Source organism: Prenolepis imparis, unplaced genomic scaffold, assembly GCF_030444845.1.
Source record: "Prenolepis imparis isolate NDT839.2.m4 unplaced genomic scaffold, iyPreImpa1.0 SCAF_5, whole genome shotgun sequence".
Lineage (NCBI taxonomy): Eukaryota > Metazoa > Arthropoda > Insecta > Hymenoptera > Formicidae > Prenolepis > Prenolepis imparis.
Genome location: NW_028141163.1, coordinates 1622354 through 1649681, shown reverse-complemented (window position 1 = coordinate 1649681; position 27328 = coordinate 1622354). Strand labels below are relative to the sequence as shown.

The window sequence follows — 27328 nt, the reverse complement described above, 5'->3', positions numbered from 1 at the left end:
AAATTTTGAATAAAGATAAACTTGATTGATTTAAGCCATTGCAGGAAATAGGTAAAATATACAATAAAAGAAGAAAATATAGTGTAAGAGGTATTATATTCCTAATAAAAATTCATAGAAAATTTATTTTTAAGCAATTTAACATATATTTGGTATATATATATATATATCTAATTGTTATACATCTTTCAATCTATAGAAATTTAGAAAAAGTTTACTTCAGTCGTTGCATTATAGCCGAATTTTGCAAACCAGCCTCGTCAATTGTCTTATCCTCTGCAAGTTCTTTCGTTGGATACACAGTTAACAAACTGAAATCCCTTAGAGCATACTGAGGTCTCATCCTGATATTATATGTTAAGAAAAATTTTTTAATCAAATCTCTCTTAATTATTTGAGAAAGAAATCAAGTAGAGTTTAGAAAGATTTCAGAAAGATCAAAGGATACGTTATTATATATCGTCTAAGATCGGCGACTGTGTGTGACAAATTAAATTGAGCCTTCACAGTACTGCCGTCCGCGAGACGAATTTGTAACGTTGTCGTTGGCTTTGAGGTATCTACATTCAATTCCTTTTTCGCTTGCGTCTCATTGGCAGCTTGATCAGCAGGATCCGTTGGAACTGTCATACCTACGGTAGCTGGCGATGGACTGAAATATTTGGTGTTACAAAAAAAAGTTAGTCTCTTTAAGAAATATATAAATCTTTGAAATCACAACTGTGTATATAATAATATATAATATGGAGCGAGATAATCTTTACCTTCCCAGCATGTGTCCCTTTCCAGAGAAGGCTTTCACCTTAGCTTTCGACGGAACATAGATCTCGTGACGATGATCCTCCATATCGAGACGCACTTCCGCACCTTGCACCTGTTGGCGAATCTCCGCCGGAATCTCACCTCGTTTAATGGCAGCTAGAAACTCTCTGTTCTCAGACTCGTCGTAAGATCGAATCTCGCTGTCATTTATTGTAAATCCATCCTTCCATAATTTCAATGTAATAAGACCGTTTGAAGATTGTTGATCTGCGTTTGCTCCCATCACCACTGCTATTACATACATATATAATAAACATCGCTTTATGTAAATTTCTTACAAATAATAAAAACTGTTATACCTTCGCTATCGGAACTAGTTTGACCTAATTTATATCCTGTGCCGCGGAATGTGTTTGGCCTCTGTTGACCTCCCATTTTTGGGGGATCAGCAGGTCCAATCGATTGCTCCTGACAGGATTTGAACATGTCACTGATCATATCTTTTTTCTTCTTTCCTGGTCCTAAAACTTGTTGTCCGCTGTGCTCAGAACCTCCAGCGTAAAATGCTTGTCCCTCTTCTTCATCAGAACTACTGTCTCTGTTCTGAAGATCGTTCAATGTTCCAAATCTAGGTTTAGGTTTAGCACCCTTGGACTCTGTAGAATCAGATTTTACATTCTTATTCGACATTGTGTCCGTTCTATCTTGTAACTCCTCCTCCTGTTGCGTATCATCGATAGCCTCAGTCACTAATCCAGTTAGCTCGTCGTTCTCATAGAAACTTGCGAGGGCAACCTGCAAAAATACTACGTGCCAACGCATGTGACAGAATTGTTGAAAAAAATGGAAACCTTACGATGTTGGATCAAACAATTGTAATCTTAATTTCCTTCATATTGTATGTCGTTGCGACGAATTATCGAGTGAATCTACGAAATTACAAAGAAATGTCGAAAGAAACGCATTGTACGATAAAAAGCCAAATATCATACACATACGTAAGAGATGAATCACCTGGAGAGTCATCAAAACTACGCAATAATAGGTTAATAAAAGGTTCTCGGGTTGCTCGCGACAGGAAGATAATTAGGGGGGAAAAAAAAAGAGAAAACAAACTTGAATCTTCTCTTTTGGTAAAAATGTGCTGTCTCACCTCGAGCTGCCAGGCGGATGACTCGAGGTAAAATAGCGCTCTCTCGGCTTCGACGCCAGTCACGTCCGCGAATTGCGAGACCAACTCGTCGCGGCTTGTCATTCTCTTCCTCTTCTTCGCGAGATTCTCAATCCGGGGTCCGGGGACTCGTCCGGCCTCCTTCTTTCCTCGCTATCTCTGCGAACTAGCTCACCGCGACAAATCCGCTCTGAATTCACCGAAACTGAATGCACCTTTTCCTTTTCTCCGTTTTTCTACCTCGATCCGTCTGTCATTACCTTCGTTCGCGCGGAATCGAACCGGATGTGAACGATCGAGGAGGTCCAATTCGAACGATCCGCGTTTCCGTGTTTTGGAAACTCGCGTTATAAATATGTTTACTCGTCCTTCATCTGCCCTTTTTATACTAAGATCCTAGCAAAATTTTCGAGAAATATATAGAAAACATATTATTATTTTTACTTAATGCATAGCTCATAAAGATATATATATATATCAAAATGTCAAAATGATATATACATATACATGCATTATTCATACAATATATACACATATAAAATTATATAAATAATAAAATTTGATTTAAAAATAATAAAATTATATATTAATAAAAAATATTAATTAACATTAATAAAATATTTATATAAATAAAAAATGATACGAAACGTTTTATGATTTAAGATAAGATATTTAGATATATAGGAATCTAATAAAAATATATATGTAATATATATAGTTTTTCTAATAAAATGGTGTGTGTATATATATATATAAATGTATATGTATATATATACAATATATAGTATAATAAAATGTATATATATAAAATATATATGTATATATAGTTTCTAATTTAAAAAAAAATATATATATATACAATATAGTTTCTTATCAGATTCCTATCTATAAATAGCTTAAATCATAAAGTGTCTTATGTATTATATTATTACTATATTTAAATAGGAATCTAAAAAGAAATCTGGAATCTGAAAAAAATTATATATATATAAATATATAAATATAAAAATATAAAAATAAATAAATAAATTATATAATAATTATATTTATAGATTCCTATCTAAATATCTTATCGTAATCTATCTAAATCGTAAAACGTCTCATGTATTATTATTATTACATTTAGATGGGAATCTAATGAAAACAATATATACATATATTATAAATATGTACATATATATATATTGGGAAAAAATGTGTATTTTTTTTTTTCATTAGATTCCTATATCTAAATATTATGAATAATAAAACATGTCGCCTGCTATTTATTATTTATAAAAATACATATATCTTTAAGAATTATTTATATATCAATTTGGCAGAATAATGCTGTGCCACGTTTGACCCAATGTACGTGTGACTTGTCAGTTTCCAGAGATACGCTTGTAATAGAGTCCCTTATCTTGTTCATATCGATATCTACCTCATCGTAGCCTATCGGCGAAATATATACAGGACATTCGTAATAAATACTATCAACTATTCTTTCATCCTCTATCCTAAACGTAAGACATATCGGTGGCATGTCGTACCAGAATACATTTGTCAAGCTCTCGATCAACAAGTGCCTCTGCGTATCCCATCGAGCGCCTGACAGATGTAAACCGTGAATGTAATACATATCTGCGTCGCCGTTTGCAGAATTATTAGAATCATTCGTCACTCGAAGGTCCAACGTAATTTGTTCAACAGGTATATCCCGACGTCGCGAGAACTCGAGGAGAATTGCGGACAAAAATCTTTTACAGCAAGATAGCGCGTCGAGGTAGATGACACGAGGCAGATCGGTTTCGCGCCAATTTTGCACGAAGCTTATACGTTTCAGAAGCAAGTTGATATAACTCGGCAGGTGCCTAGTTACGATACCGAGATCGATCAGCCTCCAAATACGTGGAACTTTATTACGGTATATTTCCGCGGATAAGTCTTCCAAGGAATCGGTGAAGATAATCTCGCCATTTAACGCGGATTTCAAGTTCTTCAGGGAGTCCGCGATCGCGGCTAAAACTTTGTTGATCAATTCGGCCTCGTGGATGAGAATCGCGTTCAAGGGTTCGCGCAAGATAAGAGGATACTTGTCGCGTATCTCATCGATGTTGATTAAAACGGGCAATTTGCTGTTAATTTCGTCGATCGTTCGCAGCACTCGATCCTGTATTACGATCTCGCACTTCGGTGATCCTATTTGATCTAGATAAGATACGGATTCTAAGAATTCTCTGGCAATAGCGGCGTCCTTTGTAATAAGAGCGTTTTCGTCGGAGGCGAAAGCTTCCGGTGATGTGTCCAGTTGCATATCGTTGATGTGTTTAATAATATCGCGATACTCGCATCTTTGAGGTACCGAATATTCTGTAGAATCGAAGAACGAGTATTCGCTGTCGTTGATGACACGAGTGTTACAGAAGGAATCCAACAGGTATCCTAGACACCTTTGATCGAGACTATCCACGATCTTTCCGCCATAATTACACTGTCCGATAAGATAGAATAGCATATCGAATGGGACATTGTTATCCTCGGCTTCGTTGATCAAGTTCTGCAGCTGTCTAACGGATATTTCAAAGTCCATGTGATCAAAATCGTAGGGGACGTTCCAGCCTTGCGGCCCGAAGTGTCTTCTCTCTCGGACGATTCCGTGGAAGAAGCAAAGTCCGTACAGGAGTTTGGAGAACTCCTTGTCCCTTCCAGGACACCCTTCGAAGAACTCTTTACTCTTCACAGGCTCCGACCTGTACATTCTCAGCAAGCTCTGTTTCAACCGTAGAGGATAGTCATACGCGATCTTCAAGCTGTTTTGCAAAACGCTGATCGGAAAGTCCGGGATGGAACAGCTGGAAAGCCACAGTCGAAAATCCAAGGACGTACCGGATAGATTCAGGTTCTCGCAGATTCTCTCGAGTCGCGGTATCCAGAAGGAAGCGTGATGGCAGTTTTGCAAGAATATCCATCCCCCTTCCTTTCGCGCTTCTTCCACGAGAACATCAGCGGTATCTCGTTGCGGTCCATCGCCCATCGACAGGGAAACCAGCTTCGAGGTATATCCTCTGGCGCTCGCGTACCTAGAAACAAGGGATAGAGGAGAAGTATAGCTCGGCAGGATGAATATAATCGGCGTGAGGCAGTTTGACTCTGTGTACGATTCCGAAATCTGAAGGTGAGGATACGAATTGAACACGTCCTTCAGCATGCTGTCCTCTATCAGCCGCATTATCTCCACGATGATCTTGTCGCGTCTGACGATCTTGACGAGTATCAACTTCTGAAACTGCGTCATCCTGTCGGCCCACGGTTTCGGCATCAGATGACTTCGAAATGGTGTCGCGTTGTAATATTTCTGCCAAGTCGCACCGTTGGAACAAAAGTCACTTGCGAGTTCACCTAATTCGGGTACCGTGTAGCTTAATTTGCAAATTTGTCTCCATTTGTCCGTCGTCAACCATTCAGGCGCTGATTCCATTGGAGCATCGAGATCCTCCGGGTCCAAGGAGGCAAAGAATTCGACTTCCTTTTGCGTGACCTGTCGAGCATCCATCAAAATTTTCATGTACAACAGAAACGAATACAGGAGTTTATGTTTCTCGAACAGCGATCTGCAGACGCTGGAATGAAGGTTCCTCATGAACGAGGATTTGAGAAACTGCAGTCGTTTTTCGAGAATGACGCTTCTGTTCGACGTCTCGATCGAGGTAACGTACAGCTGAATGAACCACGAGAATGAAAAACGGTACATGTGATTTAAGCTGGACAGGGTGGTCAGGGTGCAAAATAAACCCGCGCAATGATCAGCAAATTGTAGATACGTATCTCGGAACTTGTTGATATCCTCCGTCATCGATTTTGCTGCCTCCTGCCTCTTCATGATGTTCACGGTGAGTGTCTTGGAGGAATCCAGGATCTGTATCGCGCTTTCGTCCTCTAGGATATTCGTAGTGGTCGACGAGAGGGTGCTCAGAATGTTGTCCTCCTGTTGCTGAAGAACTTTCTTGTTAACAGCATCCTGAATACGGAGCGCTTCAAATTTCTCTTGCAGCTCCGGTCTCTCCTTCGAGACGACGATGTCTAGAAGTTTATCCCGAAGAGTTCCGTCCGGCATCGAGAAATCGATCACGGTGAGCTTGCTGAAGACGTCGGCGGTATAATCCAGATTCGATAGTCTTGTGGTGATGTAAAGTCGAAAGTTTTGTGAATACTTCATAGTTTTTGCACCGATATCGATGTACCAAACTGCCTCAGTCTCGTAAATATTTTTCGACAGTATCGGTTCCAGCGCGATTTCGAGTCTCTCTCCGACATTCTCCAAGAGAACCGGCACTCCGGTTTCGATGTTTCGTTCGATGACTGACATGTAATCGGGATCCGTCAGTTTGATGACATTTAAATCATTTTTCTTTTCGATCTTTTTGATCCACTGGTTCATCTGATTCTGCGAATCGATAAAGAGGCACCATTGTTCCGAATTGTTCACGATAATAGCGTTCTCTACGGCAAAGCGATTTTTAGACAGACCGCAGAGTTGCCAATGATTAATCTCGATCTCCACACCGAGGACGCTTATAAAGTCGTACGTCTTCGTGTAGGGTATCTCCGAAGTCTCCATAAATTCCTTCCATTTCGTCACTATCTCGTCGCGAAATGAGATGTTATAAGACGCCATGTAAGCCATTATTCCGCACGAGAGTAACATGTCGCCCACGAGACTGTCATAATTCATCTGTAGATCATGAGCGCACTCCATCCAACGATTCTTCTCGCCACCCAGACTGGCGATCAGTTTTTCCGCCTTCACCAACTTGGCGGTGCAAGTCGCCACTTCCGTCTCCAAGTTCAATTTCTTCTGCAACGTTTGCCGTAGACTATCATTCAGCGCCGCCAGTTTCGCGTTCAGAGCTGCCAAGGTTTGCCGTTTCTCGTTCAGGAACGCTTCGGCCTCGTCACACTCCATCTGCGCCTCTACCAGTTTCTTCTTCTTTGGGGCGACCACCTTCGCCACTTCGTCGTACGACACCATAGCGCGGACCCACTTGCAGAGACCCTCGGCGGCGCTGGATGCCTTCGCGACTATGTGAGGGGTGAAGCTGCTATCTGTCATGTACGTCTTCTTGATGACCTGCATCACCGTGAGCGCTATATTGTCCTTGTCGTAGTCCTTCAGGTTCTGCAGAAAGTTCATGTCGCCCAGAATACGCTTGCTCGGGCCCCAGTAGTCCGTGAACTTCTTGCCGGTGACTGGATCGATGGTGCGATCAGGCGGAACCCCCAGCATCACGCATACAGCGGCCATTACCAGCTTGATGGTATCTGGCGGATTCTTCATCGCCTTCACCAGCGTGATGTCCGTCGGTTTTAGCGTGTTCAATGCGATGAGCGCGTCCTCCAGGATAGGTATAGCGACGGCAAGCTCGGCCTCGCATTCGGTCTTCAGGGCGCCAGCGATCTCCGCCTTCTTATTCGCCACTTCCTCCTCCTGCTTCACCAGGATCGTAGCTCGCTCCACGATGACGTTCTCGTTCTCCACTTCTTTCATGGTGATCACCATCTGTTGAGCAGACAATTCCAATTGCGGTTTCAAAATCGTCAGAGTGGCCTTCATCTGTTCAACTTGTTCGGCTGCCAATTCCAATTTTTCCAATCCCGCTACGTACCTATTCCGTGTCGCTACAATTTCTTCTTGCTTCCTCGACATCAGCCGTTTATACAGCTTGAGTATATGCAAAAAAGCTGACGGCGTCACGTGAATGATTCTACCGAACGTCTCGCGATATTTCAGACTCATCTCTCTCGCACCTTTGTGGAATTGAACACAAGCTCTCGCCGCGCGAATTTTAATCTTTTCCTGCACGTTAACGTAGGTCATATGCTTTACGGCGATCTCCAAGAACGCCTGATCGGGCCAAATCTGATAGCAATTGACCGTGCAGTGTTTCGCTAAGTTAGGATGCAAACACAAATACGTTCTGAAAGCGGCGTTAGTAGGACTGAAGCAAAGTACGAAGTGTAATCGATTCTTGCATTGTTCCACAAAGTACCTCATCACCGAGCGCGCGCTGATCTCCGCGTTTCGATCGCCGCCCTGAGCGTGGAGTCTCGTTGTTTCAATTATACACTGTCTGTCCTCGGCGGAGAACAAGTCGGGCAGCTCTCCGGTACTCAACAAACAGCTGATATCGCTTAAGAAGGCGTCTTTCATTTGCCTCTCGTTCATAAAATACGTGACGTCCTTCCGCGATGCTCCGCACTCCCGTAGAATTCTTCTCAAGCTGTCCCTCCACGCCTTCGGATCGTAATAAGATTCAGCGGTGGTTTCGTACAAGGTCTGCTGTTGCATGAAGGCAGCTAGGGCGGTCGTGGATTTTCTGCCGGAACCTACGGTAGATATCGCCAACACGTTTCCGCCTGGAGTGCTCAAAATTCTGGAAATCTTGATCAGAGACTGCAACATGTAACGACAAACGACGACGTCCATTTTCCTTTTGAAGTTTGCGTTGTATTCGTCCAAATAAGCGACGACTCTGTTCTTCAAAGCTTCCATCGAACCGATCTCCTCGTACCGCTTGCAAGATCTGCCGTTCTTCTCCGTATCCATGAAATTTCCAAACATCAGATCGTCAAAGCTGTCCTTGGTAATTTGATTGTTCTCGTATTTCGGCAGATAATCGAACGCGATCTCGTACGAGTCTTTGAAGTTGTTCCTCACCGCGTCGCGGATCCTTAAGAAGAGCCATTCCTTGTCGTCCTCATCCAACATGCGATCGCTGAACACGCGTAAGATTTCGTGCACCCACAGTCGTATAAACGTTATCTTCGTCTCTACTGATTCCTTCTGGATCAGGCCGCATCCTTTAATCACTCTGGATATATCTCGCATATCGAAACAGTAGTGTAGTTTGTTGGGTACAGGTCGCAAGGTCTTCATCACGGACTTATAAATGTCAATCGTTGCGTTCACTATACTAGTTACATTTCCCGTAACGTCTGCTGCGAACAGATTCTTCTTCAAGTTAGCAGACAGCACGTTGAAATATATCCTAAATATGTTATCCGTCGTAGGGGCTGGAATAGCGTAAGTATTGAAATGCCTTAAGAATCGAGGTGACACGTCTTCATCGATCTTTCCTGACGTAATCGCGAGCGTGAACATAACATCCTGTATGAACACTTTACTTAATTCATTTGTATCGTAGCAGTAATCGTGACTGAGAAGTTGACGTAACAACTCAAATACGGATCGTGCCTCTGGTCTTTGCGTAACGGATCTATTCACATCATCCACAAAGTTCACGCAGAATTGATTTTTTCCCGGATTGTAGACGGTACGTCGTATCTTGTTTAACTTCGAGAACAATAATCTCTGCGTTCTAATCACCGTAAGCATGGAAGTAAAGCTGAAAAAATTGGAGAGACAATTCTCTGGCAATTTGTTGTCCAAGAGGTCGTACATGATGCTACTCTTTCCAACACTAACGTCACCATACAGGAGGAAAGGCTTTCGATATTTAATGTGTTTTAAGAACATGTGGTTATACTTTATACTGTTGACGCTCGGAACGTAAATTTGATTGAAATTGCATATCTCGGGGATTTTCTCGCTTTTTAACAAATCTCCCCAGTACTTCCAGTTTCCGACACCCTTGAAGATGTAAAAGTTATCTTGAATTAGACCCTCGTTGGGCAACGTTACGTCCACGTGTTTAATCGCGTCGGGTTTCGGATATCTCGTATCTGCGCCGCTCCAGAATGACGTGCAAAAAGCGTTGAATCGCGTTTGCGAATCCTCCGTCAAGTTCCCGCCTAATCCCCAAGCGATAGCTTGGATTAAGACGACCTGTGCCCATATGATAAAGTGATTGCTTCTTCCTATGTCCTCTGCGGCATCTTCGCAAGCGTCTCGTAGTAAAATCTCGAACAAATTTAAAATTGACGTAACAAGGTGTAATTCCCTATCCACAGATATGTCGCCATTCTCTCTTAAAAAATCGAGACACGGATCTATCGCCCAATCAAACAGAACGCGTAATACTTTACCGTATCCGTCGTAAATGTCATGTTTCGCGATATGAGACAGTACATGTGGCTTCCAACCGATGGAACGCGAGTCAATATAAATCGTTCCGCATCGCGAAACTAGGCTGGGTGAGATTTCGGTCGCGTCTGTCGTCTCGAAGATGATGGACATCGTTTCCGCGACGGGAAGACGTTCACCAGACGTCAAATGCAATAGTTTGCTCTCGTCGAGAACCGTGTTCAAGTTTTCCAGCCACGCACCGCTCAAGGTTCCGTCAAACACCAACCATTTTCGATCCGTCGACGTGTCTTCCGTGAAACGACGAAATATCCTAGTACACAGACCGTCCTTCCAAACGCCAGACTTGTCGCAGAGATACCCGAAGAGCGCGTTGCTGTCCACTACTCCCGGCATGATAGTTTCGATCTTCACAGCGGCGCCAATCGCGTTTCCTTGATCCTGCAACAACGATAATGTTTCAGCGAGTGCGCGTAAAATTTCCGTCTTGCCACCTAGAGGATCGCTAATGAGTACGAGACCGCGGCGAACGTACATCAGTTCGATAATCTGTATGACCTTCAACTTAAAGATCGGGTGCAACGTGAGAAATCTCTTGGCGCAAACGCTTTCGAGCGCTTTTAAAATCGCCGAACAATCGAACGAAGGCAGGGCATCGGATTCGGGAAAAACATGGCGCATGATACTCTGGAAGACAGGTATATCGGCTGTACATAGCTGCGGGATATTTATGTCTATCATCGAACGTAGAAGCAAGATGTGCTCGTTTTCTTCGTCCGGGACATTTCGCTTCATATCAATCGCGGTCGCGATGACTGTCTTCAGCGACGAGGCGCTGAAGTTGTAATGCCTCTCTCCTAGATGCTCGGACAACAATTTGTAGCTGACAGCTAGCTTCGCCGCTAGCTTCTTTGCGTGAAGAAATCCCCCGGCGAAGAGTTCGATCTCGGCGATTCTGCCGATATCCGGTGTCGTCATCACCACGGAACGGAAGAGCACTTTCAAATTATCCGGCAGATCGGTATATCCGAATTGTGTCGAGTCGATATTAACGGATATGTGTCCGGAGACGTTCAAGATCAAATCGCAGCCGTCGAAGTCGATCGTCTTCGAGCTAGACGATATCGCCTGTTTCATTTGCGTGAGATTCTGAGTGATGGCCGATAACAACTCCAGTTTTAATCGGTCGAAATTTTCGAAGCAGACCCAGGCTCCGCAGGAAACCACCCCCTTGAAGATTCGGGTCGCGCAATCGTAGGAGATGCTGTTGTTGCAGTTGACGATGTAAAATGGCTTTGCGAGGGCTCTCGTCAAGCTTCTGATTGTCTCCGTTTTACCGCAACTCGTAGGACCCACGATGCCGCTGTACAGATGATAACGATAAGCCTGTAATATAGTGCGAAAGCACCGATCAGTCAAGGGTGTGTTAACGATACTCTGTCGACAATAATTATATTCGTATCCATACTCAATCGTTGTATCGAATACCGATATCTTGACAATTTCATTGCAATAGTATTTTAACTGAGCGATCCACTCGAAATCAGTTGGTTTAGCGATATTTCTGTCCAAAAGCAGCCTCACAATTTCTTTATGAGCCAACGTGACAACGATCGATGACATCAACAGGTTTCTACGGCGTCGTGTCAAATTATTTCTCAATTCATTAGTCAGCGAAGTTATCCGATCGGTATATGTTGAATACAGAGAGTTTAACATCACGGTATTTAATGGCGTGAGACACTTCTCCACCGAGGAAGTCCAATGAAGTTGCAAACCGCACATGATAGTCATGCTTGGAAAATTATCGCTAGGAACGAATGTCGAATCCCCGTCGATCGAAAGACGATACTGTCGAATGTTTTTGCAAACCGCGTCTCTCATCTCTTCTTCGAGCTGCATCAACCATTGTTCTTCTTGCTTCGTGTCGATAGGTATGAAAATATTATCATTCAGACGTAGGATCTCCCCGTAATTCCCGATGATTCCTCGAATACAATTCAATTTATTAAATTTTAATCGTCTTATGCCGGCGAAACACTTTTGCACAAATGTATTTCGTTTTACTGTATCGGTCGATTCGAACAAGATCTTCTGAATCTCCGAATCATCGAGGAAGAACAATCTCGCGAAAGACAATCTTTTAACATCTAAGTAATCCTTCACGCCTTTGCTGGCCCTCTCTAATTTCTCGTTGCTTTCATTTAAAATCTGTAGCAAATCCGAGGATTTCTCGATCTCTCGAAAGCTTGGATTCGCCGTAAATCTGTTATTAACGCCCAACAAAATTCTCGTTGCTTCCAGATACAATGAAGTTTCTTGACTCAAACGCGTCTCCATTCCCGGATAAGAGAATATCGGCTGCAGACGGAGTTTGCGAAATTGCACTTGCGTCCATCGAGCGAGGCTGTCCTGGACCCTTGTGAGAACAACGAAGAAATCGATCAAGTCCGACAATATCGGCTTGACGAAATGCGACGCTCTCATCTCCTCGACCTTGATGAGATGTTCTCCGAGAAGCGCCTCGATGTCATCCGTATGTTTGAAAGTTACCGCACCAGATTCCGCATCGGTCGACATCTCGAAGGATATCGGCTCCCACTCTTCGATCATCTCGGCCAATTCTTGCTGAAGACGGAGCTCCTTGTTGGCACCTAAGCTTATAGCCTCGTACTTGTCGATGTTATCCATCAGATTCATATCGATCATCTTTTTCAGAGTCGTCCCCGCGTTCGGCGTGAGATCAAAATCACATATCGCCGACATCTCCTTCCAATGGCGAGAACAGAGAGCCGGATTGCACATGCAGATCGCGAGCGGCAGGTAAATCTTGAACTCGTTAACGTTATTGAGCGCCTGCCAGCACAATTTTAGCGGCGCGGGTTGTTGCATCGGATCGGGATCGTCGGCGATGCCGAAAAATTTGTACGACCTGTTCGCCGTCGCGTCCATCTTAATGCGCGACTTCATCGTCTTGCTCATCTCCGTGATCTCGTCCAAGTAATTCACGGTCTTCCTCTCGATGACGAACGCGTCCAGGCATTCGAACGGACCGTTCAACCACACGGAGTTGTTCCTCCGCCATTGATAAACGGTATGTATGAGCTTGTAAAACGGCAGGATTGTGTCCTTTAATTCGGCAATTTTCGGAAACTCCGTCTCGGGAAACTTGAAGAGCCTCTCCTCCGAATTAATAACTTGCATCTCGTTATCCATACGCTTGTACTTCTTCATCAGATCCTCGTAATGCTCCGTGTATTCCCCGACCTTGCTTATGTCGTCCATGTCGTCGAGGATGACAAGCTGCGGGAACATCGCGTCGACTTCCGTGTTCAAGGTGTTTATCCGCCGTTGAAGATCCTCCTCCAGTTCGCTCTTCATCGCCTCGCACAACGTATTGTTCTGCGCGAATACCGGCTGAATATCGTGCAGCCAGTTGACGGTGGACTTGTTCAAGTCAACGTGCTCCTCCGTCAACACGGTGATCTCCATCAGTTTGCTCAGCATGTAGATCGACCGTCGTATCTTCTGCTCCTGCTCCTTCATCAATACTTTCGAAGCTCGGGACATGTATTCGCCCAATTGTATCAAGGAGTTTGCATCCCTCGGGATGTCCAGGGCTGTCGACTTGAGATCCTCGAAGCTAAAACAGATGGAACGATTGAAATCCCGATGATACTCGACGAGGGCCGTCGTGAGGACGTTTATAACTTCGTGACAGATCCGCCTCAGAGATTCCTTGGCGCTGCTTTGCTCCAACTTTCCTACGCTGTAATACAAATTGGAGAGCATAGAGTTCGTTTTGCTCAGATACTCCTTGTACCTGTATATATGCGCGAGATACGCGTCGAAATCCGGTCCTTCGGAAGTTAAGAACGATATCCGGCTCTCGATACTCGATGTACAGACATCGGCGAATTCCGCGGAGACAAAAGCCACGTGCTCGTTGACAGGGCGAAAGAGAGCGTCCAAGATCTCCTGCAGGCTGCGATAAGATCTCTCGATGAACCAGTCGGGCAACGCGATCTTGATGTACCTTTCCTTCGCTCTGATGTCCAGCCATTCCTCCAGGGGCATCAGATCCTGTGCGATACCCGCGATTCCGCCGATGATATCGTGATACGTCAAAAATACCTCCTCCACGTCTGGTTTGGTGACAAGTCGATCTCCCTCGCAGACCAGCTGGAATTTGATCTGCGGACAGAAACGACCGTCTTCCATGATACCTATTACGCGATCGATCGATCTCAGCATCGCGTTGAGAATCTGCTGAACGAATATATTTGTGAGGCACCGCATGAATCTTGGCAGACGTTTCGCGGAGATTTCCTTCAGTTGCCTCGATCTTTGCACGGCCTTGAACGTTTCGGTGTAAAACCGATTGGCGATCATCAAGGTACTTCTCTTAATGTCCTTGAGGATCATGTCTCGAAAACTGGGCAACGTTAGCGTCCCAAATTCGCGATAACGTTCGAAGTCGCAGATCACCATAGGCAAAATTTGATGCGCCGTGTTTATAACATGTCTGATTATCGGATACGAGAGAAAATACCTCTCGGCCAGCAGCTCACGACGTCTTAAAAATATCGTCCGATCGTATATCGTATCCTTTTCGATGATGCTTCGTCTCTCTTCATCGCACTCTTCGCAAACGACGTGTCTTCTCTTGTACATTTTGCAGGATAATATGGATTTTAGGACGAAGTCTTTCATATCTTCGACGTACATCTTCTTCACCTCGTCTAATACCGAGTTTATGAAGAAGGAATGTATTCGTCTGTCTCTGCGAGGTATCAACTTCAGTATATTTCCTTCCCATTCTGTAGAAAATTCGGAGATGTGGATATCTTTTATGTAATCTTCCAATCTGATTCTTTTCAGACTTGAATTGGAGTAGCTAGATATCGCGAAGGTGGATTCCAGAGGATGCACGTTTCTCTCATGAGAAGACCATTCACTGTTTGTCATCCTGTACACCTGTTAAATCTACACTTGCTTCGCAATATTTTTACAAAAATATTGTTCGAGAAATTTATTTACGAGATTATAGATTAATAGTAAAGATATCTAAAGCACAGTTGTAAATTATTACTCAGTTTCTTGCAGTATTTAAGAACGAGTCTACGAAACTAAGTTTCTTGGATACCGCGATACGTTTTATCAATATAATGATTTTCAATTACATACTTATTATGAAGCAAAATTCCAGAAATTTGATTTATTTATGAAAATTAAAATTTAGGTTCTTGAAATAAAGAGGAATCTAAATTATATTTAATTATTGTAAGCTGCAGATGCTATATATATTATGCAAAAAATATATTTAAAAAATATTATATATATATATAGCGCAATGCTATAATTATACATAAATATATGACACTTCCATCAAAATAATAATTATGACATAATTTGTACAATTAATTATCATATTTATCAATTAATGTGCAATCGCTCATATTGTTTTAATTATTATAGAAGTGTATATACTTGTCATGTCATGTCACAATCAGCTGATTCGGATAAAAACATTGGGAACCTCTGCCCTGCCATCTGCTGGAAGACGCTGCTTTCTCTATTTCTCTCTCTCTTCCTTTTTCATCAATGAGTCAGTTTCATTGTGAGAGGTTATAAACATGAGTAATATTTACATACAAGAACCGCCCACGACGGGCAAAGTAAGTATAAATTATTTTATATGTAAATAAAAATGCACAAATTTTTTTATAAGTTATAAAACTTTTCATTAAACTTCTAATAGAGAAATTATTTAATATAAGAATATAGTATACCTTTCATGTATAACCTTTTTCTTCTCTCCAGAAGTTTTTAAATATTATTATTGTATTAAAGATATATGGAGCAGTTGAAGTGATTTTATTGCTTCCTCAATTCCATTTCCAATTTACTTTCCTATTGTGTCTATCTTTCTTTAATAGGTCGTGATGAAGACAACAGTTGGCGATATAGACCTAGAATTATGGACAAAGGAAACTCCTAAGGCTTGCAGAAATTTCATACAGCTTTGCATGGAGGGCTGTTATAACAACACAATATTTCACAGAATCATAAAAGGTTTCATAGCGCAAGGTGGAGATCCAACAGGGACAGGAGAAGGCGGTGAGAGTATATACGGACAGCCCTTTAAGGTGCTAATTATCAATAATTTCAACTAATTATAATTACTGCTTCTGCGTAATCTTAAAATTTGGCTAACATTTTTTATGTTGTGTATTTATAGGATGAGTTTCACACAAGATTACGTTTTTGTCGGAGAGGTTTACTTGCTATGGCCAATGCTGGTAAAGACGACAATGGATCTCAATTTTTCTTTACCTTGGGCTCAACACCCGAGTTACAAAATAAGCATACTATCTTCGGTAAAGTTACTGGCGAAACAATTTACAATATGCTCAAGTTAGAAGATGCACTTGTAGACCAAGTAAATGTTTAATATTTGTATATAAAGGATTAATATAAATTTTTATAAACAAATAATGCGGTAACTCTTTTATGTAATATTTAATTTCAGAATGACAGACCTCAGTATCCGCAAAAGATTTTAAAAACGGAAGTGTTAAATAATCCATTTCCAGATATTGTTTCAAGAGTAACACCTGAGAATAAAGAACGTAGCAAGGAAAGCAAGAAAGATAAAAAGACTGGTGTCAAGTAAGATAAACATAAAATTGCTTTAAATATCTAATAAATATCTATCGTTCTTTTTATACATTAGACAAATATCTTAGGAATTTCAAGCTATTGTCATTTGGAGAAGAGGCTGAAGAAGACGAAGAGGAATCATCAGTTTTAAATAGACAATATAGCGGCAAAGGAAAATCAGCACATGATTGCTTGTCTGATCCAAAGTTAAGCTCGCAATCTGTAGTTGAATCAGCTGAACCGCCAAGAAAGAAAATCAAAGAGGATGGGAGCAGCGATTTGGAGAGTGGTGATGAAACACACGATCCAGAAGAATTGGCTGCTTTAGCAAAAGAAAAAGAGTAAGTTATTTATAGAAAATCATAAAATAAAATAGTTTTCATAATATTATATGTTAAATAATATTATATGTTAATAGAGCTGTAAAAGAAAGGATCAAAAGTAAATTGAAGGATTCTAAAAAGGATTCTTCAAAGTCGGAAATTGAAAATGATGAAATAAAAGAAGAGTTAAATGAAGATGCAGAAGTCGAGGAATATTACTTGGGAAAAGATCGAGACGAGGAGCGAAAGAAAAAGGCGTAAGTATAACATTGTTTTAGATACAGATTTATAGATTTTGAATTATATTTAAAATAGAGAGAGTTTATCTTTAAAATATACACACAAAACAATATTTCATATTGTTTGAAATTTAATATGCAGCGAAGCTATAAGGAAGGAAATACGCGATCTAAAGCGAAGCGTGAAAAATGAGAAGAAAGCAAAGGAAGCAGACGAAAAGCTTCAATCTGAGAAGGAGGAAAATAAGTCTGAAATAATGAAAGAGTACAGAGAAACCCAGGAAAAATATAAAGAAGCAAAAGCAAAATTGCCTAAGAAGGGCAAAACGCGCGAGGCTTTCACGATGGAACTGCTGAGCAAATTCAAGAATAAACTTCAAAACGCTAAGGATAATCCCGCGAGTTCTGATAAGAAGACATCGAACGATATAGAAGACGATGATCCACAAGATGAGTCTTGGATGACACACGTTTTACATTGCGAGGAAAAGGCACCAGTGCTTGCCAAGGATGCAAGTACAAAAAATGACGATTGGTTTGAGATTTATGATCCCCGAAATCCTTTGAATAAACGACGAAGAGAGAAGTCCGATAAATCTAAAGACGACTACAAAGGCAATAATAGCCATTCTCGTTATAAGTGATTTGTAATTATTATAATATCATAATTGATTATTTGTGTATTTAAGCGAGGGATTAGCAATTACAAAAAGATAGCTGGACATAAAATCTAAATGTATAAATATTTTACTTCTGTAATATATGCTTCTTATCGATAAGATTTCTATCGATCTTGAATTTATTAGGAACGGCAGGCAAGATAGTTCTTTCAATGTCAATGGAATAATTTAGCTGCAATTAAAAAATCTTATCGTCTACTTTGACTATTTTTCGCGCACACGACCTTTTACGTTGCAAGATTGTCGAGTTATTTATTTATTGTAAATAATACGCCTACTAATAAGGCGGAAAAGGAAATCGATGTGCATAATGTATAATTAAGATTCCAAAATCTTTAAAAAACCGGTTACGTTACTTCGTAATCACACGTCATTATTATGTGCGCAATAAGCGTAATATAAGAGTATTACATGCGGCAAATTCTGTATAGATAGGTCGCGTCGATCGAGCCTTCTTTAATTCGTTCATATTAAAGCGCGATAAGACGTTGATACAAAACATCGTATGTTCGTTCGCAGATTCAGTCGATCTGTCGACAGCGACCGATACGCATCATGAGTTTTATTTAATCACCGAATAGAAAATAACTCAGCGTAGCGTTCATTTTTTTTAACGAGTCTTCTAAAAACCGATGCGCTTCTAAAGTTTGTTCCTTCTTATCTCAGAGTGTAAATTAACGCGCGAACGAAAAAACAATATCGTTAAAAGTTTCGAAGTTCTCCAAGAATTTACGTATATTAATCTAGTGTTAAGTTTTTGACGTGATATCAACTGTGCGAGTGAAGCGATAATTAAAATTGCCGACTGATATGTTACATAATTAATTAATCGCGAGGAACATAGTGTGCGCAACTTCTTTGAAGAAGTTTTATCTATTTGAAGTTAAAGTGCGACTAAAGTCTAACTTTGAGAGAATTTAAGGAAGAACGAGATCCCGCAATCTTCTGTCCAAATTTCGAGCGAGCACGTCTATGTCGCGATCTTCCGAAGAAGATGCCAACGACTCCTTTGAAAATAGATATACTTGGTAGGAATCGCCTCTTGGTAGAATCTTAATGATTTATCGTTGCCTCGCGCGTTGAGACCTTCTTGTTATCAGCTCGATCGAATGATAATGCATCATAGTAATAACGTGAAGAATATCTATTGTCACTGCGCATATAAAAATGCAACGCGGCGCGCTTTGTTTGCTTTTCGATGCATTTTGAATAATGATAATATTTTTTTACATGCATCTTATAGAAATAGCAATTATGATGATATTCCTTTTATAGAAAACTCACGAATGTATGCTTCATTCTTTCATTTATAATCCTTTAAAAAAAATCGACAGATTTCCATATTTCTATTACAATATAAATAAATGGAAAAAAAATATAAGAGGAATATTCTCTATAATTATAATATAAAGTAAGAAAATTTACAAGAGAGTGTATTTTATAGCCTTTCTTCAATGATATAGATATGAACTTTGTAATAAACGTTTAATCATCAGCCACATTGTGCAGCAATAAAAGAAAACACTGTCTTCAAAAAGAGAGGCGGTACATTCACTCCACATAATCGCGCATTCTTCTCTTATGTAGATGATTTATTAATCGTAACCGATGATGTATGTCGTCTTTGCGAGACAGATTGGCTTTATTTTCAAGTTCCCGACTCTCTCTTTTTCTCTCTTGTCTGGCCACTGAAATTTCAATAGCACGTTCTTTCTCTCTACATGTTGGGAATGAATCTTTCTTTTCGTAAACAAAACAATGCGACATAACAAAATGACTGTGTTTTCTCTTATATGATCCGCATCTATTTTAAGACAAAATAGAGAAAACAAAACGAATATATTTCTAAAGAACTTTCGTGTAATTTTTTAAAAAATTTATAACAATAATTTACTGTGATGGAAAACTTGAAAAGAGAAAAAGATGATTTATTTTATTAAAATTAACTCTCTTTACTCGTGATATATAAAATTCTAATAATGAATTATTGGCCATTAAATCAGTATAAAAAACGTGATCTTGTGCGTCTCATCGTTCAATTGATTGAATCAACATGATCTACTTACCAAAAATCGCATAGTTATCGATGATGATGGATATTTTTCCTTGTCGAATTTTCATGATGCTTTGTTTGTACAAGCGTCGTCTGAGTAAACACATTCTATTCAATGCCACTCGCTTCATAGCTAAAAAAGAAAAGAAAAGACTTATCAATACGATGAGTGATAATTTATCTTAGGGAGCATCATTTCATATAAATTGAATCACGCACACATATGCGCATGTGTGTTATCTTGTACAGAGGTGAAATTGATGACCTTGATTTCCAAATCTAGCGAGAATGCCTCGACAATCTCCCACGAGTTTACAAAATCTGCGCATAATCCGCGTTCTTTTCACCAATACACATCTTTCTTTAAATATAATCCATTGCAGCGGTTCTCAATTTTTTAAAGGAATTTATAGAATTATGGAATGCGATAAACAACTTGCGTAGCGAACTTGTGCAACATTGCTTTGGCAAGGCAAATAAACGCTCGTAATCGACACGATTTTCATTGTTGGTCTCGAAATATATATAGAGAGAATAAATTATCTTCATTTTAAAAAACCTAAGGAAAAAGCGCCAAAAATCTAACGATCCTATAAATTTTCAAAATATATTTGAAGCGCGAAATCCGCAAGAAGATATATCCGCAAGAAGATATATCTTAACACAATTCTATTAGAGATAAAGCAGAAAAAAATCTATTTGTATGATATCATCAATTGCGACTCTTAAAGCGCAGACAGGCTTTATTACACCCGCTGTTTTAATGCCGTACGACTAGATCCTCTTCCAACTCGCAAATCCGCGTGTCGATATAATGAAAGAATTCCGTCAAATAAAGCACTTTATCGTTGCAATTTAACAGAATTGCAAAGGATTCAAGGAACTTTCCACTGTTTTTGTCTAAATATATGTACATATATGTAAGCGAAGGTGTATCTCTTACAGTCTGTTATTGGAGATAATAAATGATAAAGAACTATATCTCTCCTACATGTGCTACATTTCGCATCAAAGAAATCGATGTACTTAATTAGGCGTCTATTTGTGATAAGTCTCGACATCGATCGTTGATAATAATATAATATATTTTTAACATAAGAAAAACTGCAAGTGTACGTCACAAATATTCTAAAAATATTTTTAGAACTCCGTATTATCTTATCTTCATTAGGAACTCGTCTCTATCCTCATAACATCTGCAGTCTTTCACGCTTGTTTTCGCACATAAAACTGTTTGTAGGAAACAAGAAAAATAATTTCTATAATATCATTATAACTGTTTATATATACAAATTTTAATTTGAACTTTAAGTTTAAAGAAAGGCTGAATTGGAACAGATGGCAAGTTGGTATTAAATAACTGAAGCAACAAATAGAAAGGAAGAGAGTCAATTATCTTTTTACAAGTTATATTAAAAGAATTTCTAACGAATATAAACAAATAAATCATTCAACGAAGAAAATAGAATTAAAAAAATGATTGTTTATATTGACATTCAGGATTAAAAATAAAATATTCATACTTTTTTGCCGTTGACGCCTTTTTTGCAGAGGACGGTATTCGTCCACGAGATTGGCAACCGCGAAGATCAAATTATAAAGTGCCTTTGAGAGTGATGCGATTATGTTTGCTGGGGATGTTTTTACCATCTGTTCTTATTGCTGGACCGCTATACCTGAGATATCGCGTGTATTCCGAACAGTTATACGCTTTAACGATATCAGATCAAAGACTGATCGATGCCAAAATATCGACCATTTGGTGTCAAGTAAGACATTTTATTCTAACATTTATTAATATTTTATTTCCGATAACCCCTGTCTTATCCTGCCGAAAATTTTATGTCAATCTTTATTTACTTCCCTCAGGAAATATATATATAATTTTTACATTATTTTTTATATAATTTATATGTATATATATAACTTTAAAAGATAATGAATTTGAATATTTAATGGTCAAATTACTTATACTGCATGTAATTTTTTTAAAAATTATGTTCGCGCTTTAAAAATTAATAAAGAATAAAGTCAATAATAAAGCAATCTATTTATAGAGTCAAGTGGTCAAAGTTAATGCCACATTTAACGCATATTTAATGAGCAACGAACCAGTAGTCGAAAAGGAAACAGTGCCGGTTTCGATGACGAGACACCTCGTCATGGAAGATGACATGAAAGAGTACTGGGGATTTTATCTTCTACGTGGCAGCAGCGTCACTGTTTCAACTTGTGTAAGGTATTATAGAATTCTAGAAATGAGGGCTTGCGTGTTATTACGCAAATTTTAACAGTAGAAGAGGGAGAAAGTTTTAAAATATCTTTTATATAAAAAATTAGTTTCCTTTAATCGAAATTTTTAACACATTTAAAGTAATATTAATACTTACGTAATTAAATTAATATATGTTCCATTATTTTCAGATGGCCAGGTGCTTCTTTAACGATAATTCGTGGATTCAAGAATCTGCACGAATGCGCTTTCATCGGGGATGATAGCAGCGAGGAACTCGAGGAGCTCGTTGAGGTCGCCAAAGAAGAAGGAATTCTTGATATGAAGGGGACTACGGAGGTACGTTTTTTTTTTCTGTCGAGAATATAAATCTTTCTTCCAATTTCGATTATCTGTAAAATTATTTATTATTATTATTTTTTATATCTTTTCAATCGATTTGCATTTTCGTAGGCGGTGCGTCTTAGTAACATACCTGCAAAAATGGGACGAGTAAATCAGGATGTACAGTTTCATCATAAAGGCAACGCCTTGCGCCTGAACATTTCCCAATCATCCGAAAATCAGCTGGGCAGTCACGAGCTGGACGCTCAGGCGATGCGGAATATACTCACTCAGCTCTTAGCCAAGACTATCGACACGAAGAAGAAGCAGAAAGAGAATCCTCATCATCATTATGAGGCTGTCTTCAGGGACATCACCAATATCGATAAGCCAGTGGCCGCCAATTATCCTGGGAATTCATCTTCCGGGGATCGGCCTCTGCGGAAACAGTTAAGCGATAAAGAGATATCGAAAAATAGTACAAAGTACGTTATTTCCTCAATAACTAATATCTTGATAGATATTTCGATCCATTCTTTTTACACATAAATAAAAAAAAAATATGAAAGACATTATAATTAAGTTTGTATAACAAATTCTATAAAAAAAATTCCATACTATATTTTTACATTATCACAATACATTTTTCTTCTTCAAATTTTCTCTTTATAACTATAAAAATTGTGTACTCAAACGTTATAGATCTGGGCAATTGTCTTCAAATATGACATTTACCCCTGAGAAAGAACATGAAATCAAAGGGAATTCCACATTTTCCTCCGATTCAAGACCTACGATATCCACAAATACACAAATGAAGACGCCAGAAGAAATTGCGAAAAAGCGAGAAGAGTCGCCCAAACAGAATTCTGCGGAGGTGTTTCAAGAGGTCCTGCGAAAGATCATTTCCTTAGGTGATCGTGGCAGAGAAAAGTTGCGTAAATTGATGGACGAGATTGATGCACGGAGCAATTCCGAAGGCGCCGCGTTGAAACGGCTGGTGAATGAAACGATGAGTGACAAGAAATTGTCGAAAGAAGCCAAGCGAAGAAGGAGAAGAGACCTGGTTCTTTCTTCGCCGCTCCATGAGCTATTAACGGAGGAGGATGAAAACGGCGACGCAGCTCTAGAAGAAGTTGGTATTGTTTTATTCTACTCCTTCTGATTAGTATTTTTTCTGTGCTTGTTAGTGTAAATAATAAATTAATCTTTATAATTATCATAGAATCTGTAATCTTGTATCTATAACGTTGTTAAAAATATTTCATTTACTGGAAAGTATCAATAATACAAATCGTAATAATTTATTCTCTATTTGTTTATTCGAAAGTATCAAAATATATTTCCAAGTTTTATATTCGTATAATTAGAAATAAGTAAATTACTTTTATGTAATCTAGATCTTTCTGCCGTATATTTATGAACGACACTTTACAAATCATAGCTATTTCTATAGATACATAAAGCAATATTTGTTTGCGAAGTGCGAATATAATTCTCGTTCACATACTTCATTTAGAGTTGAGAATTTACGAAGCTCTCTAGCTTCGTAAATTTAATTAAAGATATGCAAAGTAAATTTATTATATACGTACCTCTTCATCAGGATACGTTGCAGCCAGACGGTATTGCGGAGCACCGAGGGATCGTGAACGAAACAACTTTGAACGACCGAAGTAATTCCGAATTCTGGAGCTCGTTTAGCAGTTCGGAGGAGCGGTTGCTGGAATGCAAGGGTCTCATCCTGAATTTACCTCTGACACCGCATCGTTATTGCACACCTAAACACGAAAGTTATCATTCTACAGCTTCCTTTGAAAATACTGTGACATACAGGTAGGTGAACAAAAATTATAGTTTATATTTTATTTTTCTCTGTAAAAATATATGTTCATGCTCGTGTTCATATATAACATTATTGTTATTTTCCTTTATTGTTCTTATTTATCGGTTTCAAAACGCATAACTCTTCTTTTCTAATAAATATTTTTATTATATAGTTTTATTAAATTTTTAATTTCTATATAAAACGAGAGAAAGAGAGAGAGACATATTTTTATAATAATGTTACCATAATACCACTATATTTATATATAATTTTTTTGTAGAATACCTTTAAATGGATATTACTTCTTCGTATTTAATTCGGAGAATGAGATCCAACCTAATTATGTGAGAGTAAAATTTGATCTTTTGAAGACGGTCTACAATACCTCAAATCCCGTGTACGCATGCAAAAATAGCACGGAAGAGTGCTCGTTACCGTTTAAGATCTTCAGCAAAGAAAGAACGGTATTAGAATTGCCATTAGGTGACAATGATTCGCAATGGAACGAGGAGTATGTTGGTGTGTCTATTTGTGAGCCACGAACAACAGTTTATACAATTTGTATTATTATGGTACCTTTCCTGATCCTTTGTTTTGCCTTTCATTAAAAAATTGCAACAGTATTTTTCTATATTTATCTCTATCGATATGATTGATGATATCAATTAACAATATTACATCAAATCTATGTTTGAAAAAGAAAGGATTATTATAATAACAGTTCAATACTTTATTACAAATTGTTGAAGTTAAAAAAGTTAAAGTAATTTTAAAAAAAATTGAGTCTCAAAAAAAGGAGAGGCAGATATTTAAAATTAAAATATTTTATTTAAAAACATTTTTTTGTAAAATTAGGTTTTTAATTTTTTTTTAATATCAAAGAACTAGTATCTTTAATATCAGAATATATATATATTCTATTGATTCCTAAAAATGTTCAATGTATATATAGTTTTAATGATTTTAATAATTCAGATGTATTAAATATATATTTAAATATATATTTAAAATCTGAATCCTTAATTTAGATGAATAGCATACAATATTTTAGTCTATTAATAAATTTGCTATTTAAATCTGTTGCGAAATTGAACCTAGATTTATAATAACTGCAAAGCTTTTTGGATGAGAATGTGCTGTGATTATACTTTTTTGTGCAATAATCATATGTAGGTTTTGTTTATAATTTTTACTATATAATATTACTATATAGTATTACTATAGTATTATTATATAGTATTAATAGTATTTAGATTATACAATTTTTTTAAAGATGTGTGAATTTTTGATAGTTTTAGCCACTCTTAATATTTGAGTCTACTTATTAAATCGAATTTATCTGATGTAAATAAGGATATTTGATAATTCGAAGTTATATTCTAATATTTTCGAATATTCGAATATTCATTCTGAAGCTAACGAAAAAACTCGATGTAATACGACTTAATTCGTGTTTGACGAATGCTCGCACATCCTTGGAAATGTTGTATAGTATTTTGCATAATCATAAAATTATTGAAAAGTCTGTTGCAAGTGTTACGTACAAAGTTATATTTATATTTGCTAAAGAAGCTGTGCGATCAAAAAGACATTCATTAATTTTGCTACTTAATTGACTTAATAATCGATAAAGCTGCATCTTAACATATAGATCTCTGTCGATCGCGATACTGAAATTAGGAGATTTTGTTCTTTATGTAATTATGAAATGTATATATTTAAAAGTTGTATCTATATATTCTGAAAGATCGACGTGATATAAGATTGGTGTCGAGATTATATTTCGCGCAATCTGGCTACTTTGACGTCTTGTAAATATTTTAGATTACATACTTGCGATTCGTAATCATATACGCGCTTCAAACAATACAAAATCGTGATATATTGAGTGAGATATCGTATCCGATACGATGTAGCTTTGAGACCTTGGAGTCTTGGAGTTTATCGTTAAAGTTAATGGACGATACAATTAATTGTTGAAATGTAATAATGACTAATTGATTGTTGAATCGTGCAAATAAAGCGATTCATTGAACGATTATATTCAATGTTTAATTTATTAGCGAACACACATTAGCAGCTCAAGTTTACAAATATTTTGCATATCCCAAAATTGATAAGATATCATAACAAATAATATATATATATATATTATTATATATATATATGTATATGTATATTTGCATGTATACATATATATATATATATATATATATATATATATATATGTATATTTGCATGTATATGTCATCGTTATTTATTCATGTGATTAATTTTGTAACATCTTTTTTTTTTTAATACGTCTTACCTTAGTATCTCAAAATAATTTTTTATTCCACTATTATTTGATTCTAATCCAGAGGTAATTAGTGGTAATAATGTAACGGGTCGCGATGTAACTCGCACAACACGCAACCGAGTTAATGTTCGTTTTAAATGTCTTGTACGAGGTCGTTTCGATGATCGATATGTCAGCGGGCGCGAATGCCATACGTGGAAAACAAACACTAATAACGGGATTTAGCGTGGGGCGGCTGGTTGACGGCGATAACGAAAATTGATTTCACCCTCCGCGTCCCTTTCCGCGGCACGGGGATGCTCTATTCGAGCGCTTTGATGTTCATGGGACGCTGCGCAAAACCAGTGACACGCCTTTCTCTCTCCCATCGACATAGTCCGGCGAGAGAGCTACCCCCCTCGTACCCACACGTGCCCGCTAGAACACTGGTTTAACCCATTCAAGGATTGATTTAACTCCGTTAGCGGAAATCAATTGGCGCCCCGCCGAATAGAAGCTCAAAAATAGAAGATAAAAATGTCTGGTGTGATTGTAAAAGCGTAGCACATATTTAAAGAAATATTATAGAAAGAAATTCAACTCACCAAAAATAAAAGAATCTTGAACTTCAAGGGTCAGACAGAACTCGCTGGCTAAAACATGAGAGTTGGATGTTTTTAACAAGACATCTTAATGACATCTTCTACATCGCTCGACCCAATTTTAACAAAATCCAATAAGAAATAGTACC

The 27328-nt window shown here is 38.4% G+C and overlaps 4 protein-coding genes across 9 annotated transcripts; 2 read left to right on the top strand and 2 right to left on the bottom strand.

The window, feature by feature from the left end:
- Nucleotides 1-77: 77 nt before the first annotated feature.
- LOC145936081 (NSFL1 cofactor p47) lies at nucleotides 78-2197 on the bottom strand. Of its 3 annotated transcripts, none has more exons than XM_083037971.1 (5): nucleotides 1916-2197; nucleotides 1122-1557; nucleotides 765-1050; nucleotides 449-652; nucleotides 78-344 (listed from the first exon to the last, which is right to left on the bottom strand). In XM_083037971.1, the coding sequence occupies exons 1-5, from the start codon at nucleotides 2015-2017 to the stop codon at nucleotides 215-217; spliced, it is 1158 nt and encodes a 385-aa protein (XP_082894097.1). In that variant the 5' UTR covers nucleotides 2018-2197; the 3' UTR covers nucleotides 78-214. The 3 variants fall into 3 exon arrangements, with proteins under 3 accessions (XP_082894097.1, XP_082894098.1, XP_082894096.1); XM_083037972.1 differs by having other exon boundaries at nucleotides 765-1053; nucleotides 1122-1568; nucleotides 1916-2195; XM_083037970.1 differs by having other exon boundaries at nucleotides 765-1053; nucleotides 1916-2195.
- LOC145936071 (dynein axonemal heavy chain 7) lies at nucleotides 2198-15391 on the bottom strand. Of its 2 annotated transcripts, XM_083037950.1 has the most exons (2): nucleotides 4802-15391; nucleotides 2198-2329 (listed from the first exon to the last, which is right to left on the bottom strand). In XM_083037950.1, exons 1-2 carry the CDS (start codon nucleotides 14922-14924, stop codon nucleotides 2322-2324), a joined length of 10131 nt encoding a protein of 3376 aa, XP_082894076.1. In that variant the 5' UTR covers nucleotides 14925-15391; the 3' UTR covers nucleotides 2198-2321. The 2 variants fall into 2 exon arrangements, with proteins under 2 accessions (XP_082894076.1, XP_082894075.1); XM_083037949.1 differs by lacking the exon at nucleotides 2198-2329 and having other exon boundaries at nucleotides 2922-15386.
- Nucleotides 15392-15531: 140 nt separating this feature from the next.
- LOC145936077 (spliceosome-associated protein CWC27 homolog) lies at nucleotides 15532-18028 on the top strand. The gene is made up of 7 exons (XM_083037966.1): nucleotides 15532-15634; nucleotides 15896-16105; nucleotides 16198-16398; nucleotides 16489-16628; nucleotides 16706-16960; nucleotides 17038-17199; nucleotides 17324-18028. Exons 1-7 carry the CDS (start codon nucleotides 15593-15595, stop codon nucleotides 17823-17825), a joined length of 1512 nt encoding a protein of 503 aa, XP_082894092.1. The 5' UTR covers nucleotides 15532-15592; the 3' UTR covers nucleotides 17826-18028.
- A 121-nt stretch (nucleotides 18029-18149) lies between these two features.
- LOC145936075 (uncharacterized) lies at nucleotides 18150-26346 on the top strand. Of its 3 annotated transcripts, none has more exons than XM_083037957.1 (8): nucleotides 18150-18889; nucleotides 21466-21683; nucleotides 21972-22153; nucleotides 22339-22486; nucleotides 22601-22956; nucleotides 23174-23606; nucleotides 24090-24307; nucleotides 24580-26346. In XM_083037957.1, exons 1-8 carry the CDS (start codon nucleotides 18856-18858, stop codon nucleotides 24905-24907), a joined length of 1917 nt encoding a protein of 638 aa, XP_082894083.1. In that variant the 5' UTR covers nucleotides 18150-18855; the 3' UTR covers nucleotides 24908-26346. The 3 variants fall into 3 exon arrangements, with proteins under 3 accessions (XP_082894083.1, XP_082894084.1, XP_082894087.1); XM_083037958.1 differs by having other exon boundaries at nucleotides 18158-18889; nucleotides 22601-22920; nucleotides 24078-24307; nucleotides 24580-26345; XM_083037961.1 differs by having other exon boundaries at nucleotides 18767-18889; nucleotides 24078-24307; nucleotides 24580-26344.
- The last annotated feature ends 982 nt before the right edge of the window (nucleotides 26347-27328 follow it).

What these genes read in the sequence shown, in the direction of transcription:
- LOC145936081 (XM_083037970.1), bottom strand. Translation starts at nt 2,017, where the DNA reads ATGACAAGCCGCGACGAGTTGGTCTCGCAATTCGCGGACGTGACTGGC. An exon ending in CATCCGCCTGGCAGCTCGAG is followed by an intron (nt 1,558 to 1,915) that starts GTGAGACAGCAC and finishes GTATTTTTGCAG; the next exon opens with GTTGCCCTCGCAAGTTTCTA. An exon ending in CTTAGACGATATATAATAAC is followed by an intron (nt 345 to 448) that starts GTATCCTTTGAT and finishes ATATAATATCAG; the next exon opens with GATGAGACCTCAGTATGCTC.
- LOC145936075 (XM_083037961.1), top strand. Translation starts at nt 18,856, where the DNA reads ATGCCAACGACTCCTTTGAAAATAGATATACTTG. An exon ending in ACTGTTTCAACTTGTGTAAG is followed by an intron (nt 22,154 to 22,338) that starts GTATTATAGAAT and finishes CATTATTTTCAG; the next exon opens with ATGGCCAGGTGCTTCTTTAA. An exon ending in ATATCGAAAAATAGTACAAA is followed by an intron (nt 22,957 to 23,173) that starts GTACGTTATTTC and finishes CAAACGTTATAG; the next exon opens with ATCTGGGCAATTGTCTTCAA.
- LOC145936077 (XM_083037966.1), top strand. Translation starts at nt 15,593, where the DNA reads ATGAGTAATATTTACATACAAGAACCGCCCACGACGGGCAAA. An exon ending in TATACGGACAGCCCTTTAAG is followed by an intron (nt 16,106 to 16,197) that starts GTGCTAATTATC and finishes GTGTATTTATAG; the next exon opens with GATGAGTTTCACACAAGATT. An exon ending in GCTTTAGCAAAAGAAAAAGA is followed by an intron (nt 16,961 to 17,037) that starts GTAAGTTATTTA and finishes ATATGTTAATAG; the next exon opens with AGCTGTAAAAGAAAGGATCA.
- LOC145936071 (XM_083037949.1), bottom strand. Translation starts at nt 14,924, where the DNA reads ATGACAAACAGTGAATGGTCTTCTCATGAGAGAAACGTGCATCCTCTG.